At 59.8% G+C, this 14,493-nt stretch overlaps 1 protein-coding gene across 1 annotated transcript in view; it reads right to left on the reverse strand.

The window, feature by feature from the left end:
- Positions 1-14,207, reverse strand: part of ADGRA1 (adhesion G protein-coupled receptor A1) — a 22,293-nt gene extending 8,086 nt beyond the window's left edge. The window contains exons 1-5 of the mRNA XM_006754970.2: positions 13,578-14,207; positions 12,701-12,907; positions 7,615-7,742; positions 6,515-6,638; positions 2,360-2,505 (exon numbers count right to left, since the gene is read on the reverse strand). Coding sequence (XP_006755033.1) covers positions 2,360-2,505; positions 6,515-6,638; positions 7,615-7,742; positions 12,701-12,703 — 401 coding nt within the window. The 5' untranslated portion in view covers positions 12,704-12,907; positions 13,578-14,207. The remainder of the gene's footprint in view (positions 1-2,359; positions 2,506-6,514; positions 6,639-7,614; positions 7,743-12,700; positions 12,908-13,577) is intronic.
- Between the last annotated feature and the right edge of the window lie 286 nt (positions 14,208-14,493).

Below are 14,493 nucleotides of genomic sequence, written 5' to 3' on the forward strand. Positions count from 1 at the left end.
CTGACGCCTCTGTCAGAGGCGTCAGGCCTGGGCAAGGGGCCGATCCTGCGATTGGAGGGTGATGGGGGTCAACACCTGAGGGCTCCCAGTATGTGAGAGGGGGCAGGCTGGGCTGAGGGACACTCCTCCCCCATACCCAGTGCACGAATTTTGTGCACCGGGCCCCTAGTCTCTATATTATACACAAGTGTATGTGAATGATTCAGCAACTTAGATGAAATGAATAAATTTTTTGGAAAAAAAAACACCCAACAACACCCAAAAAATCACCAAAATTGAAGTAAGAAGTAGAAAGTCCGAATACTCTGTGTCTAATAGAAGATTGACTTCAATATCCACAGACACCTAACAGAGAGACTCAGGTCCCATGGGTCACGTCTAAGGAAGGGATGACCGGGTCTTATTTAGGCTCCTTCAGAAACAAGGGGGGTGGGGTACCCCCGACGCAGTTTGAGATTGGTATTCAAACCAGGCAAGGACATTAAAAATGTAAATTCCCTGACATTCTCCCCCATGAACACAGATACCACATCTCTGACACGTAGGACTTCACGAAAAAGATTAAACAAGAGTGCGGTGGGGCTCGCTCTGCTCAAGCCTGTGATCCCCATCGTTGGCCCCGTGGCTCAGGCCAGCTCACAGATGTCCCCCTGGCAGCCGGGTGGGGGGAGAGGGGCCACATTGCTAAGCTGTGGAGCTGGGGGACAGTGTGCCCTGGCCCATTCAGTGCTGTCGCATGCTCTCCTTTCCCGATGGCTGCAGACTGTCCCTGGGGACCAACATGTTCTGCAGCGAGTGGAGCTCTAGAGGCGGCCGGGCCCTGGGCAGGTACAGTCCCTCCCGACTCGGGCAGTGTGTCCCATGGGCCACTGCCCACTGGGTGCTGGAGAGGTGCTGACCTGCCCCGTGGCCCAAGCCTTCCTGGCCGTGCGTTCTGCAGGGTGAAGCACTCAGGGCCCTCCATCACCTCTGGCCAGGCCCTCTCTTGCCTTTATTCTGCTTTTTCCCTGAGTATTCCAGCTCAAGTCACTCCAAGCCCTTGAGCCCTCAGGACAGGGGCTGAGCACAGCTCCTGGGCACAGCACAGGCTCAGACAGCAGAGGGCGCTGGAGGCCTGGGCAGCTAATCTTGCTGCAGCCGCTGGGTGGTGGTCAGAGGTGTGGAGCCTCCAGCCCCCTCCAGTGATCTCTTCCTGGTGGAGGTGGCCCCTCTGCACCAGCCTCACGTGCCCCTGGGCTCCAGCCACGTCCTCTGCAGTGAGGTCTGCACCAGCCTTGGGGGCCCCCAGGTCAGAGCCCCTCTCCTGTGCTCATGTGACCCTGGACCCCACTTGGATCTCGGTGGGGTTTCTGTTTTGTTCCCACTGACACAGCCCCTAGCGGAGCCCAGACCCATCAGAACCATGGGCTTCATGCGCTCCCTGTCTCCGCACAACCCAGCAGGAGCTCCCCTGACCGTAGGGTCGGGCAGCCTCCTCCTTCTGTCAGGGCACAGTTTCTAGAAAGAACCAGTGAATCTGCATCTTGATGAAACTCCAACTACTGCCCAACAGCGTCCTTGGACACCCACAGGGTGAGGACGTGCAGCCACGTGGGAGGGAGAAAGAGCGTGGGGTACTTGCTGACTGGCCGTGGGGTCACCGCGGGGCAGCACAGGAGCCAGGGCTGGCCCTGGGCACAGGGACTCTTGGTCTCAGGTCATCGGGGGGAGGGGAGGGTGTCTGATCAGTAAGTGGGTGGGGTGACATTCCCGTGTGAGAACGCGGAGTCGGTCCCTGCTGTGAGCACCGCTGTCCCCTGCAGTGTGTGGACATCCTGAGACAAGCCTTTCACCCGTGACTTCGAAGCTATCCCGCCACCGCGGTCTCACTCTGACATCGCCGCACGTTCCCTAGGCTGCCCTCCATGGCTCGTGATGACGGCACCTGCCTAGACTGGTAATTAGTCTTCGTGGAGAAAGCTGCGAGTCCGAAGCCACTGAGCCCCAGATGAAGGGCCAGGGTGCAGTCACCTTGAAACTGGCAATTCCAGCAACTGAGCTGCCTCGGTTTCCCCCGCGAATGAGTAGGTATCTTAACTCAGAGACCCGTGAATAACTGAGGCCGCTTACTGACTCCCCATTGGAGCCGTGTGCACCACGGCCCACCCACGGCGTGGAGCTCAGCAACACTGGACTGACACACTAGCCCAAGACCTGCTGGCCAGGCTCTAGCCCCAGCTCACTCCTGCCCCCGAACCACCACCCAGCACCCCCACACCCTGGCCGCATCATCCTAGGGCCCCAAGTTTCCTTGTGAGCCACTTTGCCTAGATCCCAGCATCAGGTGCAGGACTCCCGGAGCCTGGGGGATGGGCGGTACCTGAGCAGGGGCTGCTGGGAGTACGGTGGCTGGTCTGGGCCTGGGCAGGGTGGGACCTTCTTGGTCACCTGCTTGTAGATGTTCCTGGCGGTCACGGCGATCCACAGCATGGTGGAGAGTGTGCAGTAATGCAGCACGATGCCCACCTGGGGGGCGGGGGAGACAGGTCAGTAGCCGCCCGCCAGTGCACTGACCTCCCCACTGCACGTCCCAGAGCCGCCCAGCCCTCCCGCTCCCCTGCGTCCTCAGGAGGCAGCTCAGCAGGACAAGAAACGAGGCTGCCGGAGGCCCCAGGGTCCTTGGTTCCAGCAACGCTGCTCTTCACAGGGGTCTCTGAGCTCAGGGGAGATGCCTGGGCTGCAAAGAAGCCTTGCAGGTATGTTAGCCCAAAGCAGCTCGGCTGTCCTGCAGAGGGCCCGGCTGGGAGCCCGTGGGCCTCTGGGTGTGGTCCACCTGGGGCCGGCTGAGCAGCACGCACACCATCCTGCACATGGGGCCTGTGTGCACGGGTCCCTGTGGTGGGTGTGGCCCAGGCAGGCACACGGAGAGCTCCAGGTGCTGGGCCCTCCGCACACAGGAGCCCACCGGGTGAGGTGGTGTGGTGCGCAGCAGGGGGCTCCCAGATGCCGGTGTTTTGGGCACTGCCGGTGAGATCAGCGCCTTCTGGGTCAGACGCTCAAGTCCGATCCCTGTCAGTCGGAGTTGCTTGTTACTATGGGAACAGAGCCAGGTTCCTCCCATCACCAGCACTGCATGAGCTAATCACGCAATCCACGCTCTGTCTCCACCCGGTTCTAGAGAAGGAGGTTACCTTTGAAGTAATAACCTGACACTTGGCAATGACAAGTAAAATATGGCTATAATGGGAGAGGACATAAATGTTTAAGGAACACAGAGATTCTCTGAGTAAAGCTAGCATTGCACCATCATAATGATTTATCAAGTGCAGCGTTCAGTTTTACTTATGAGAAAACTCTATAATAATTGATGAGAACATCGAGGAGGCGGGCGAATCCCAGAATTGTAGTTAGGGTTTGGGATGGGCTCGTGCACGTGGGTGAGTCCAGCCTCTTCCTCGGCCTGCCCTCCATTGGCTTCAGCTGCATCCTACGCACCGGGCTTTACCCCACCTGGCGGGCGGGGGCGGCGCTGGGAAGCCAGGGGACCAGCTCGGCAGCAGGAGATGCAGGGCGGGGAGTCACATCACCTGGCCCTCAACTGAAGGACAGTCTGACTTTCTTTTCAGGAAGAAACGGAGACACGTCCTCAGAGGCGAGGAGGGCAGGGAGTACCCAGAGCTGGGAGGTGAGTGTGGAGGAGGAGGTGGGACTGAGCCTCATCCTGACCGCAGGTGGGGGGATTTTCTGAGCCTGTGGACGGCAGAACTCTGTCTTCCAAACACCGACGCAGGCTGGACACAGGGAGAGGTCACGGGGACCCCGCCCTGGCTCTCAGACAGCCGTCTACCGCCTCCCCACGCTCCTGGGCCCGGCACATCTATTATGTGAGGACAACGCTGGCCGTCTGTCTGTGACCATGATGTCACTTTGTACTTTCATGAGGCGCACGGTCATTTTTTGTTGCCATGACAACCGGCTGTTCTCTCTGCCATTCGGAGCTTGGACCACTTCTCATACATCACTCACTGTCACCCAGAGCGACACTGGTCAGGGAAGGCTGGCCAGAGGGTCCTGTGTCGGGCACCAGGGTCGTGTGTAGGTGTCACTGGTCAAAGTGGGGGCCAGCCTGGCTGCCTATAATGAATTGGCTCATGTAATTAGGGAGCCCGCGGAAGCCCCAGGTCTGCAGTGGGCAAGCTGGAGAACCAGGAGAATGGTGATGTAATTCAGCCTGTCTGCATCTAAAGGCCGGAGACCGAGGTCTTTCTCACTCAGACTTCTACTTATTCAGACCCCAGCAGTTGGACGAGGCCACCGATACCACGGACGGCCCTCCACTCCACTTGCCTCATCCCAAACACCGTCCCAGACACACCCAGAATCATGTGTGACATGTCTGGGTGCCCGGGAACCCATCAAAGGGACACATGAAGTAGCCATCACCTCTCCCTGTGCCTCCTGGTCTCCTGCGGTGAGTGGAGGAGGGACCCCAGTCAGGTGAGCCTGGCCTTGCCTCTGCTCTGCATCTCATTTTCCCTGACACGCCGGGCAGGTTACTGCTATCCAGACACCACTGGAAGGCAGATCCACACAGCGGGGGAACCGGTAGGTTTGATCTCAGCTGCACCCCCAGCACCCACAGGCACCCAGTGCATTTTTGTGAATGAATAAGTGAATGAGTGAATGAATGAATGATGCCCTGATACATTCCGGCAAGATCAGGACAGCATCTGCTGCGGAGAGCAGGGCTGGCTGCCTCTGCTGGGGCCCTAAGGTTGTCACTACGAGAGAATCGAGCGTTTCTCACACTAACAGGATTTCTACAGGTCTTACCTCTGTGGATGTTTCTAGGTCATATCTGCCCCCACCTACTGTGCACCCCGGCCAGGCCCTGGGTGCCATGAGGGTGGCTAGCAGACACAGATGGCGCCCAGAATTTAGGGGGCCAGGGCTCCCCAGTACCATGATTACTGGGCCTCTGAGGGGTGGGGGTGGCCGTACCACCGTGATTCTGGCGGCTCCTCCTCACTGGGCCTGGCTCGTGGCGCTCACGTGGAGAAGTGCGGACATAGAGGTAACAATCCGTGCCTCGTGTCTGGATGGCTCCGCTCCCCGGTAGCACTGCAGGCGGAGCGTAAATTGGATTTCCTGGGGCGCTCGCCTCAGCGGTTTCCACGCTGTGGAAAGGCGAGAGGAGGCGGGCCTGCCCCTCATTGTGCTGTGCGTGTTTGTGATGGGCGGCTCATCTTGACATCGAGTCACAGAAAAGTGGTGTCTCTTTCACCAGGAGCCTAGGGGCTGGGCCCTGGGTGCCAAGGCTCTGGAGCAGGTGCTGTCTCATGGGCCTGATGCCTCCCTTGCGTGCAGGTGGGTGTGGAGAACGAGAGCTAACAGCCCGATTATTCCCTGAGGTCCCCCTGTGGGAGCAGCATCTCACCTACCGGTCCCCAGGGTGAGTCTGTGCATGTGGACAGGTCACCTGTGTGGACAGACAGCCACCGAGGTCAGCACCAGTGCACCAGGTCCCAGGTGGTGAGGCTGTGGCAGCACAGCCATCGATGAATGGCTTCACAGCAACCAAGGCTGTAAGGCGAGCAGCGTGACATCCCCATGGGTGCTGCTGCCAGAGCTCCCTCCACGTGGCCCGGGCGGGTGTGCCCACGAAGTGACAGAACCGAAGGGGTGGTCCTTGGAGGGATGCTCTGTGGGTTGGGAAAGGGCCTCTTCTGAGCCCTGTCAGGAGCCGAAGGGTCGTTTAAGTTTTTCCCGAGAGGGGGCAGGGCGACTCCGCCGTGGCCTCCACACGTGTCTCTGTGGCCTGCACTCCGTGGCAGCCCGCTGGTGACAGTTTCTGCTGCCTGATTATGAGTCTTGGCATTAGCATCCTGGGATTCTTACTTGGATGGGGAAGCAGGTGGCTTGTCCCCTGCTCCTGCCCACCAGCCTCTGCAGGGCTGGTCCCCGCTCCCGGACAAGCCCTGTTTGTGGGACAGTGGACTTCTCATCAGCCTGTCGCCACCACAGGCCTCAGAGCAAATTGTTCCAAGTGAAAAATACATCCTATATATCAAAAGCCCAATATGCAAATCGACCAAACAGCGGAACGACCGATCGCTATGATGTGCACTGACCACCAGGGGGCAGATGTTCAACGCAGGGCTCACGGCTGGTGAGTGTAGCTCTCCTGCCTCTGCAGTAGCGCTAAGGAGCAGCCAGCCGAGCGGTAAGGAGGACTGAGCGGTAAGGAGTGAGGGCTCCCAGACTGGGAGAGGGTGCAGGCTGGGCTGAGGGACCCCCCCACACAAATTTCATGCATTGGGCCTCTAGTTATTTATATGATGGAATACGGAGCAAAGTAACTAGACTCACCTGGGTCTGCAACATGGACACACTGGATGCTGGACCATTCCTTTCATGCGAAACACACGAACAGATACTCAAATATGATTCCATACACAAGACAATGATCACAAACTTCCCCTTTGGCCGGAGAGGTGATGGACCCTAAGGAAGACGCAGGTGAAGGAAGACTCACCGCCTGGCACAGGATGGGGTACTTGGTGCGGTTGATGCCCCCGGCGAACACGGTGAAGGTCAGGGCTGCGTGCAGGCAGAAGTTCAGGAGCGTGTGCCTGCCCTTGCGGCTGATCCGGATAGCGCTGGGGAAACACAGGTGTGTCGTCAGGAACCTGCCCCTCAGCAGAGTGGGTGTGAGCCCTTTACCTGCATCTGTCCATGTGAGAACTGGGGAGACCTCTGGGCAGAGAGACACACCCCAAGGACCAGGTCAAGGGAAAGACGGACAGACCGTGCGGAGTCCACCCTCAGCGTGTGGCTGGTGGGGTTCGGTGTTAAATGCCCTGGAGCACGAGGCCTGGAAGTGTTTTTGAGAAATCTCTGATAACCTTGAGAGGAGGCCGTGACAGTGACCAACTACACGGCGACCCCTGTCGCCACGCGGGCACTGGACTCCGACGCTGCCTATGGCTGTGCCCACACCTCATCCCTGGCTACGGCCACGACTGTGATTCCCTAGCTATGCTGACAGCTGTGCCTGTGGCCACAGCCCTCCGTGGCCGTATTCCCACCCCACGTCTCTTCCCATGACGGTGGTTCTGTGGTTATGCCACGGCTTTGCCCATGACTCGCCTTGTGGGCTGAACCCTGACCATGGCCGAGACTCCTCCTCACATTCCCCAGGGCATCCTCGAGTGATGGGGACACAGCCAGGTCATCTCCTCACTCCCAGGCAGAGGAAACCAGCTCAGAAGAGACCTGACTAGACTCTCTTTTCTAGAAAAAAAATGCAGACGTGCCTGAGGGTCTGCCAGCTGCTCCAACTTCCCAAGGACATGGGCCCTCGGGCGCCTGAGCAGACGCTGTGCTGTTGGAGGAAGAACTTACTTCACCGGATTTGATAAGAACATGGACACCGGGGATGGAGGGGCACGGCTGTCCCTGACCGTCAGCGAACCTCGGTCACCCCCAGGGCCACCCAGGCCGGGCAGGCTCCAGCTGGCCGGCCATCTGTGAAGTGCCTTCCAGGGGCTTTTTGCTCCGTGAGGGTAGGAGTCTCACTTTGGGGTTTGCACTAGGCGGCGAGGCGGGGCGTCTCAGGACAGAGTAGGGCCTCACCTCTGGTGCATGAGGTAGGTGATGACGGAGGCGAGGAGGCAGAGCAGCATGACGGCCGTGCAGGCGTACACCACGGGGTGCAGGAACTCCCCTGGGTGCTGGGGCAGGGAGAGGACACTCTTCAAATCCTGGAAGGAACACAGAGCAGAGCCAGGTGAGCAACGCGGCTGAGAACCTGCACGTGTGGCAGAGCCACGGGGGCTCTCCCCGAGCCCAGCCCCTCCCGGCAAGTCCCTGGTGGCATTCTCTGAATCAGGGGACCTTTGCCGGGTCTCAGCAGAAGGAGGCACCCTGCCAGGGAAGACCCTGCTCAGGTGAGTGCTCAGCAGGCGGAGCCACGCCTCATGGGCTGCCCACGAGTGGCTTCAGCCTGTAGGGGCGGCCCAGCTGGCCATCTTCATGGGGCTCCGACAGCTCTCGGTGGGTTTCCCCGTGGCTGATCCCATCAGCTGCTGCCTTGACAGCAGAGAGACCTCACATAAAAGCCAGTGGGTGCCAGGGGGACTCTTCGTGGTCTGACCACCAAGGGGCCTGGTCGGCAATTGAGGCCAGAAATAGCGCCCTGGCCCAGAATAAGAAGATGACCAGACGTGACAGAGGGAGGGTGCTGTGACACTCCACAGACCGCGGGTCGGACACCACAGTGGCACCCATGCTTTGGTCCACAATGTCCATAGACTGGACGTCTGAAGGGCAGGTGTGCACATGCACAGAACAGCAATGACTCCCATCAGCCTGGCATGGGCTCCAGCAGGACACATGCTGTGCCCTCGTCCAAATCCCCACTAAACCGTGAGCTCAGGAATAAGGCAGCCAAGAGGTGCCAGCCTCAAGGTAACAGGGACACCCCGGCTGCAGCAGCGGCACTACTCAAGATGCAGAGACATTTCGTAAGGGTGCGCCCAGGCTGGGTTCACAGGCGGGAGGTCAACCCGCCCTCGGGGGCTTCCCCCTCCTCTGAGGGCCCAGGGTTGAGGCTCCCCTGGTGCTGAGGACTGACCCCGAGCAGCGGCAGCCACCGTGGGTGTTTATAAGAAACAGTCAGTTCCCTTTGGCCTCCTCTTTTTTCCTTTCTCCAAATCAGAGTTCTCAACGGTGCCTTTCTACATTTTTAGAGGTGACATTTAAAATTCAAAGCAGGCAAAGCAAAACGGAGACATGCTTTATCTTTTAAAGTTCACACATGTACAAGTTCCTCCTGGAGGAATCGACTTTGCAAGCGTTCCACAAGCAGGTCCTGACGGTTGTTGGTATGTGGTGAGCACAGCTAGACCGACGTCCCTGGACAAGTCCCCCTAGGCCAGGGCCCCAGCAGTGCCCTTTGGAGCAGCAACCGTGGGCAGAGCCCTGACCTCACAGCAGAAAGGCTAGGGAGCCCCGAGGGGAGGATGAGGGACCCCACCCTCTCACTCCCATGGCGGCGGGAGCTGTGATTCCTGGTCACTTCTGGGCCTGCAGGGCCAGGAGCTGTCTCCTCCGAGGCTACCGGCTTGCATCCTCCCAGGCGGCCTCTTTTCTCTGTGGAGCTCAGGCCTGGACTGCGGGTTTGTTTGCATTTCCCATTTCTTGAGGCATGAGTGCCTCTTACATGATGTTATTCTTAGTTGCGTGTGTCCTTTTGGTATGTTCTGCAAACCAAATAAATCGGGACGTTAAGAGCAAGAGGAAAGGAGGAGGGGGTCAGTCAGGTCGCGTGCCACTTGTCTGATCAAAACATCACCCTTTAGTTGAGAGTGACACGTGCCCAAGGGGCCTGTGCCAGCCGCGGACGCAGACCTATGTGTGTGCAGACCGTGTGCGCGCCCCGTCCTCTCGGCGAGGCGTCCACGGGCCGGGGGCATGTGGGACGTCCTTCCTTGTGGTTCTGTTCCGACCGAGGCTGATTTCATTAGCGCCTGCTGTCCCTTGTCGCCTTTTTAATGATAATTGCATCTTATTGATCTGTCAACCTTTCATCAAAGTGTTCCCGGGGGAGAGGCAGAGGAAAAAGATAAGTAATTTATTCATTCGGAGCACAAATTACCCTAATTGGACGTTGCATTTACATGTTTGTTACGTTTCCTTTTGGAGGCGTGTGGGCTGGTCGGCTTCAGAGAGCTTCGGAGAGAACAGTGGGAAGCGTCTCGGGGACGCGCCTTCTGACCGGGCGTCACTGCTTAAGGGGGTGACACTCTCCAGTTGCGGACGGAAGGCTGTTTCAGGAGTGTTTAGAAGTGTAAATAGCGGACAGAATTGAAAGCACAAATGGAGAGCCCTCACTGAAGCCAAGTGTCTGCAGCACCCACGCTGCTCTTCTAGGCGAGGCTGGAGGTGCCGGCCTGTGGGCGGGGTGGGGTGGGGGGGAGGTTCCCGAGCTTGGCCTGGAGGACGCGTTTGGAGTGGGAGCGACCCCCTGCACCTGCGGACCGACTGGCGACTGGGCGGCTGAGCGCTGGGAGCGTCCTGAGCGGCACTGGGCCCAGGTCCTCGGCTCGGACAACAGGCAGTTCCCTCCCTGTTCGCCTCCCCAGCACCCTGCCTGGTGTCTACCCCGATCTCTTTGGGAGTTTTAATTCCCTTGTTGGAATGAGGGGTATAGCTGTGGGGGAAAAGGGCATTGTGAGCGTGCCGCGTGTCTCTACTCCAAGCACGGCCGGGGCGGGACTGGCCTCTCGCCCTGTCCTGGCTTCAGGGCTCTTCGGGACGTCCCCGAGCATGCTCCAAGGACACTGATTCCAGCCCTGAATTCAGAGCATGTGGGGGGCTCTGCCGGGGTGTGCACGAGAGCCCCAGCCCTCCTGATGTGGCGCCTCCTGGGCCAGGACCATCCCGAATGACCGAGTGGCCTTTGTGCCACTGGGACCTGCAGGTCAGTGACGGGAGCTCACCCTCCGCACGACCTGATGCTACTGTGACTGGAGGTGCCAGCAGGCGGCTGGACCACCCACGCCAGGCCTCTCTCTGCAGCCACTGCCCCCCAGAGTGCAGGGGCTGAGACCTCAGAGCCCTCAGCCGGGCCACCGACACTGCTCCTCCTGTGGCTCCTCTGGAAGGAGACAGACAGTGCAAAGGATTGGACAACCTTTTACTCTACTTCCAAAGCCGGCCACTTTGTTCCCTGAGGAGAGGCGGTCCCCTAGCTCAGGGTGAAGGTCACCGAAGATTACAGGACACAAAGCAATGAGCACGTGGAACCTGCTTGCATTGGGATCCCAACCGCAGCAGCCAGGGACAGGCCAGCCCACGCCTGCTTCGTGGACTAGCAGTTGTGATGAAGATGTGGGGTGGCGGCGGCCTGGGCTTCGGGTGCCAGACACAGGCCTCCCGGGGCAGCACCTGGGTATTCAGACCCTGTCTGAGCGCTGGACAGACAGCAGCACCTCCTGGCACCATTCTGAAAGGAGGCATGGGCCCAGGAAGCCTGCCCAGAGACGCCTGGAACTCAGTGCAATTGAACTTCAGTGTGTGGCCGAGGAAACATGGGATCCAGGAGGCAGCTTGATGCCCGCAGGTGTTAGGGAGGCCCGGGCCCCGCAGGAGCTGCACGTGTGGCCAGAGGGCGGCAGTGGGGGACAGACAGGGGCAGGCCACCCTGTTGCTGGGCCTTCAGGCTTCCCTCCGATGCCCTGAGCCACAGGGTGAGCCTGCCCAGCTGTCTGCACCACAGACTCAGACACACACAGAAAGATGCTCTCACCTGAACTGTGACCCTGCATGCGAGGCCGGGCATCCTCCTTTCAGAAACTCTCTCCAGTGTAAATGTTATTTATTAAGACAAAACCCCAACAAACTGCTGAGCCCCAATTGCTGTGGGCAAGGCTAACCGGGCGGTTTTCAGTGTTGGATGGGCCGGCGTTCTGGCCGAGACCAAGGCACCACGGGCCGACCCCGCCCCTGAAATGGAGAGCGAGTGTTTGGAAGGGCCGAAGCATCAGAGAGGAGGCAAGGACAGGCAGCGGTCACCTGTGGTGGCCCTGAAGGGCAGTGCTGGGCACCTGCCAGCTCACCTGCCCTCCACCAGTGACACGTTCCATTGGCACCTGGGGATCTACATTTGAGGAAGGAAAGCTGGGGATGCTGCCACCCGGGAGGCCACAGCCATGTTGGGTGTGGCACCTTCGGGCAACAAGTGAGCTGGTGGGAAGCCGGGGGCCGGGCCAGGCAGCCCGCCTCTCTGAGGAGCATCCTGTGCCCAAAACACGCAACCTCTCGGCTGTCTGAAAGGCAAGTGCCTGGCGTCCGTCCAGCTTCCGAGGCCCGGGGCAGCCTGGGAGGGAGGCTGAATTCCGGAGAACAGCATCTCTCTCATTCGGACATTTCTAACGAAGAGAAAATGAACAGGCGACTCAGACTGACCACTCCTGAGGAAGCAGACCACCCGGTCTGCATTTGGGACCCATTGTTGGGGTCGGTGCCACGGCCGCTGCTGGCTGCACTGTCCTCTGGTCATCAGCATTCCCTGCACGTGCTCTGCCGGCTGTCACACACACACACACACACACACACACACACACACACACTGCATTATTCACTCAGCATCAACCTTCCGGAGTCCGAACTGGCAGCCGCCACAGCGAGGCACACACGAGTCCGCAGGCTGAGCCCCCCACATCCCCGGGCTGCTCACAGCAGCCGCCCCCCTTTGCTGGCGAGAGAAACACCCCCGTGTTTGCTGTACGTGCTGCTGAAGCCCACCCACGTCCCCCTGTGGTCCTGCCAACTTTCTGCAGGCAAGAGGAGGGCAGAGCTGCAGTGGGAGGGACCCGGGCCGGAGGCCAGGGAAGGTGCTCAGAGGCCCTGGAGCCGACCGGGGTGGGGGCGCGAGGCGGACGTCTCCTCCACCGATGAAATGATTCAACATTGCGGCATGCCATCAACTAATTAGTATGGTCCTCCCGAGCAGCCAGGCAGGCGGCCTGGAAACAAACGGCCACCCCCTGCCCTCAGCCCCCTCCCCCGCCCCCAGGACTCTTGGGCACAGGCACAGCGTATGCCTGGCTGTGGGCTAGCTGACCACCTGACGACTCAGTTTCCTGGCTGGGGCCTCTGTGCACAGGGTGGCCACCCTCGACGTGGCCCCCCCTGGCCCCTGAGCATGTGGACTCACCATGAGCACGTGAAGTTACTGAAGGGTGGGCGCCCCGGATGCAGATGGTGTCCCCGTTAGCCAACTATGTCGCGCCTTTCTCCCCGCCAGCCTCCATGGCCCTCCAGAAGGTCAAGGTCCCAAACAGCGGCCACAGGGTCAAGCCCCAGGCTACGGGCCTCAGGGCGACTCTGGTGGGGCAGGTGAGGGTGGAGAGGCTGCACCCACCTGTGAAGACAGGGCCTGGTCAGGGCAGGGGAGGGTCCCCCTGCCGCCCTCTCCCCCCACAGCCCCAGCACCTCCCAGAGTTGCCCCATCTCAGCTGCTCTCAGCCCAGCCAGCCTGTGGACTCTGACTCCGGCCTCCATTTGCCAGGGGCATGCCGAGGGTCCGGGGACCACCTGGGCTTGGGAGCCTGAGGGGCCCTGGCCAAAGGCACTGGCAGCCAGCCTGCCCTCCGGGGAGCACTCCCTTCTGCACATTTAAAAAGCAACCCATGCTCGCCACCCAGCACAGGAAACTAAACTCACTGAGCTGGATAACAAGTCTGTCAGCTTAAGTCAAGAGAATCCAGTAAACCTTGAATGCATCTCCTACAGAACAGCCAGCCCCTGGCAGGTGGATGTAGCTGGACTCAGGGGCTGGCTGTTTGCCCCCCACACAGACACAGATTTTGGCTGTGGCTCGGTGCCCTCAGCTTAACCCAAAGTTATTGGGAATCTGCATTTCCAGGAGCAGGAATCGCCTCACCCGGATTGGCACTGATGCCCGGAGAAACGGTGGAGAACGGGCTCTGTGGGCAGCGGGCTCCCACCTTGCCTCCCCCACCTCCTGCTGCTTCCCGGCCCTCAGGTCCACCCACTGCTCAGACCCTGAGACGTGATACCCAACTTCTCACCTATTTTGGCAAAAACAGCTGGAGGGGCAACAGCACAGTGCCTGTTGCCGGGGAGCCACCGCGAGCTCGCTGTGCAGGGGAGCAGGTCTCCATTCCCGGGGCCCGTGCGCCCCGCTCGCCGGCAGAGTTATCAACAGATTGCAGGACTGCAGCCGGGGACGTGAGTCAGAGCCAGGACGGCAGACATGCAGCGCGATTCTCAGCACGCAGCTTCCAGAACTCGGGCGAGGAACGCCAGCCGCCTCTGCGCTTGCTTCCGCCGGTGACAGCCAGGGAAGAGGACCGGCGGGAAGCAGGAGCCGTAACCATGGGGATGGGGGAGGCGGATGGCGGCGCTGTGGCCGGCTCCCTGCCGCAGGCTGGGAATGGTTCTTCCCGTGCCCATCACACTGCAGAGCCGATTTAAAGAGACAACCGGCCAGGCTTTGCCTTCGCTCCCAGCAGTGTCGGACAACTCACCTGAAAACGTCTCCCTGAGCCGAGGCAGGAGGACTGGCGATTTTATTTAAAGAAAAAAACTCTGTCCGTGGAGGGCTCCACAAACAGAAATGTGACCAGGAAATCGATTTAGGAGGAATTTTCATAGTCCTTGTGTTAAAACATCACGAATCCAAACATGTGCAGACAGAGGTGTACCCACAATGAGTCCTCCCGGCGTGAGTCAGCGATCCTGCTGGTGTGCACAGCCCCACAGCCCCTGCCCCTTCCAGGCCCCAGGCCCCAGCCCCCAGCCCCAATCCCCAGACAGAGCAGGGCCAGGGGAGGGAGGAGTTGGACCCGCCCGAGCTTCCGGGTCTGTACTCAGCTCATGGGAACCTGGAGGGGAGCCCATCACCTTCCCTTCAATCTAGAAGGTTGTAACCCCGCTCAGGGGTCCCAGGTCCCTGCTGTCCCCAAATTTTGAGGAGCCTGATTT

The sequence above is a fragment of the Myotis davidii genome, unplaced genomic scaffold (assembly GCF_000327345.1).
Source record: "Myotis davidii unplaced genomic scaffold, ASM32734v1 scaffold72, whole genome shotgun sequence".
NCBI lineage: Eukaryota > Metazoa > Chordata > Mammalia > Chiroptera > Vespertilionidae > Myotis > Myotis davidii.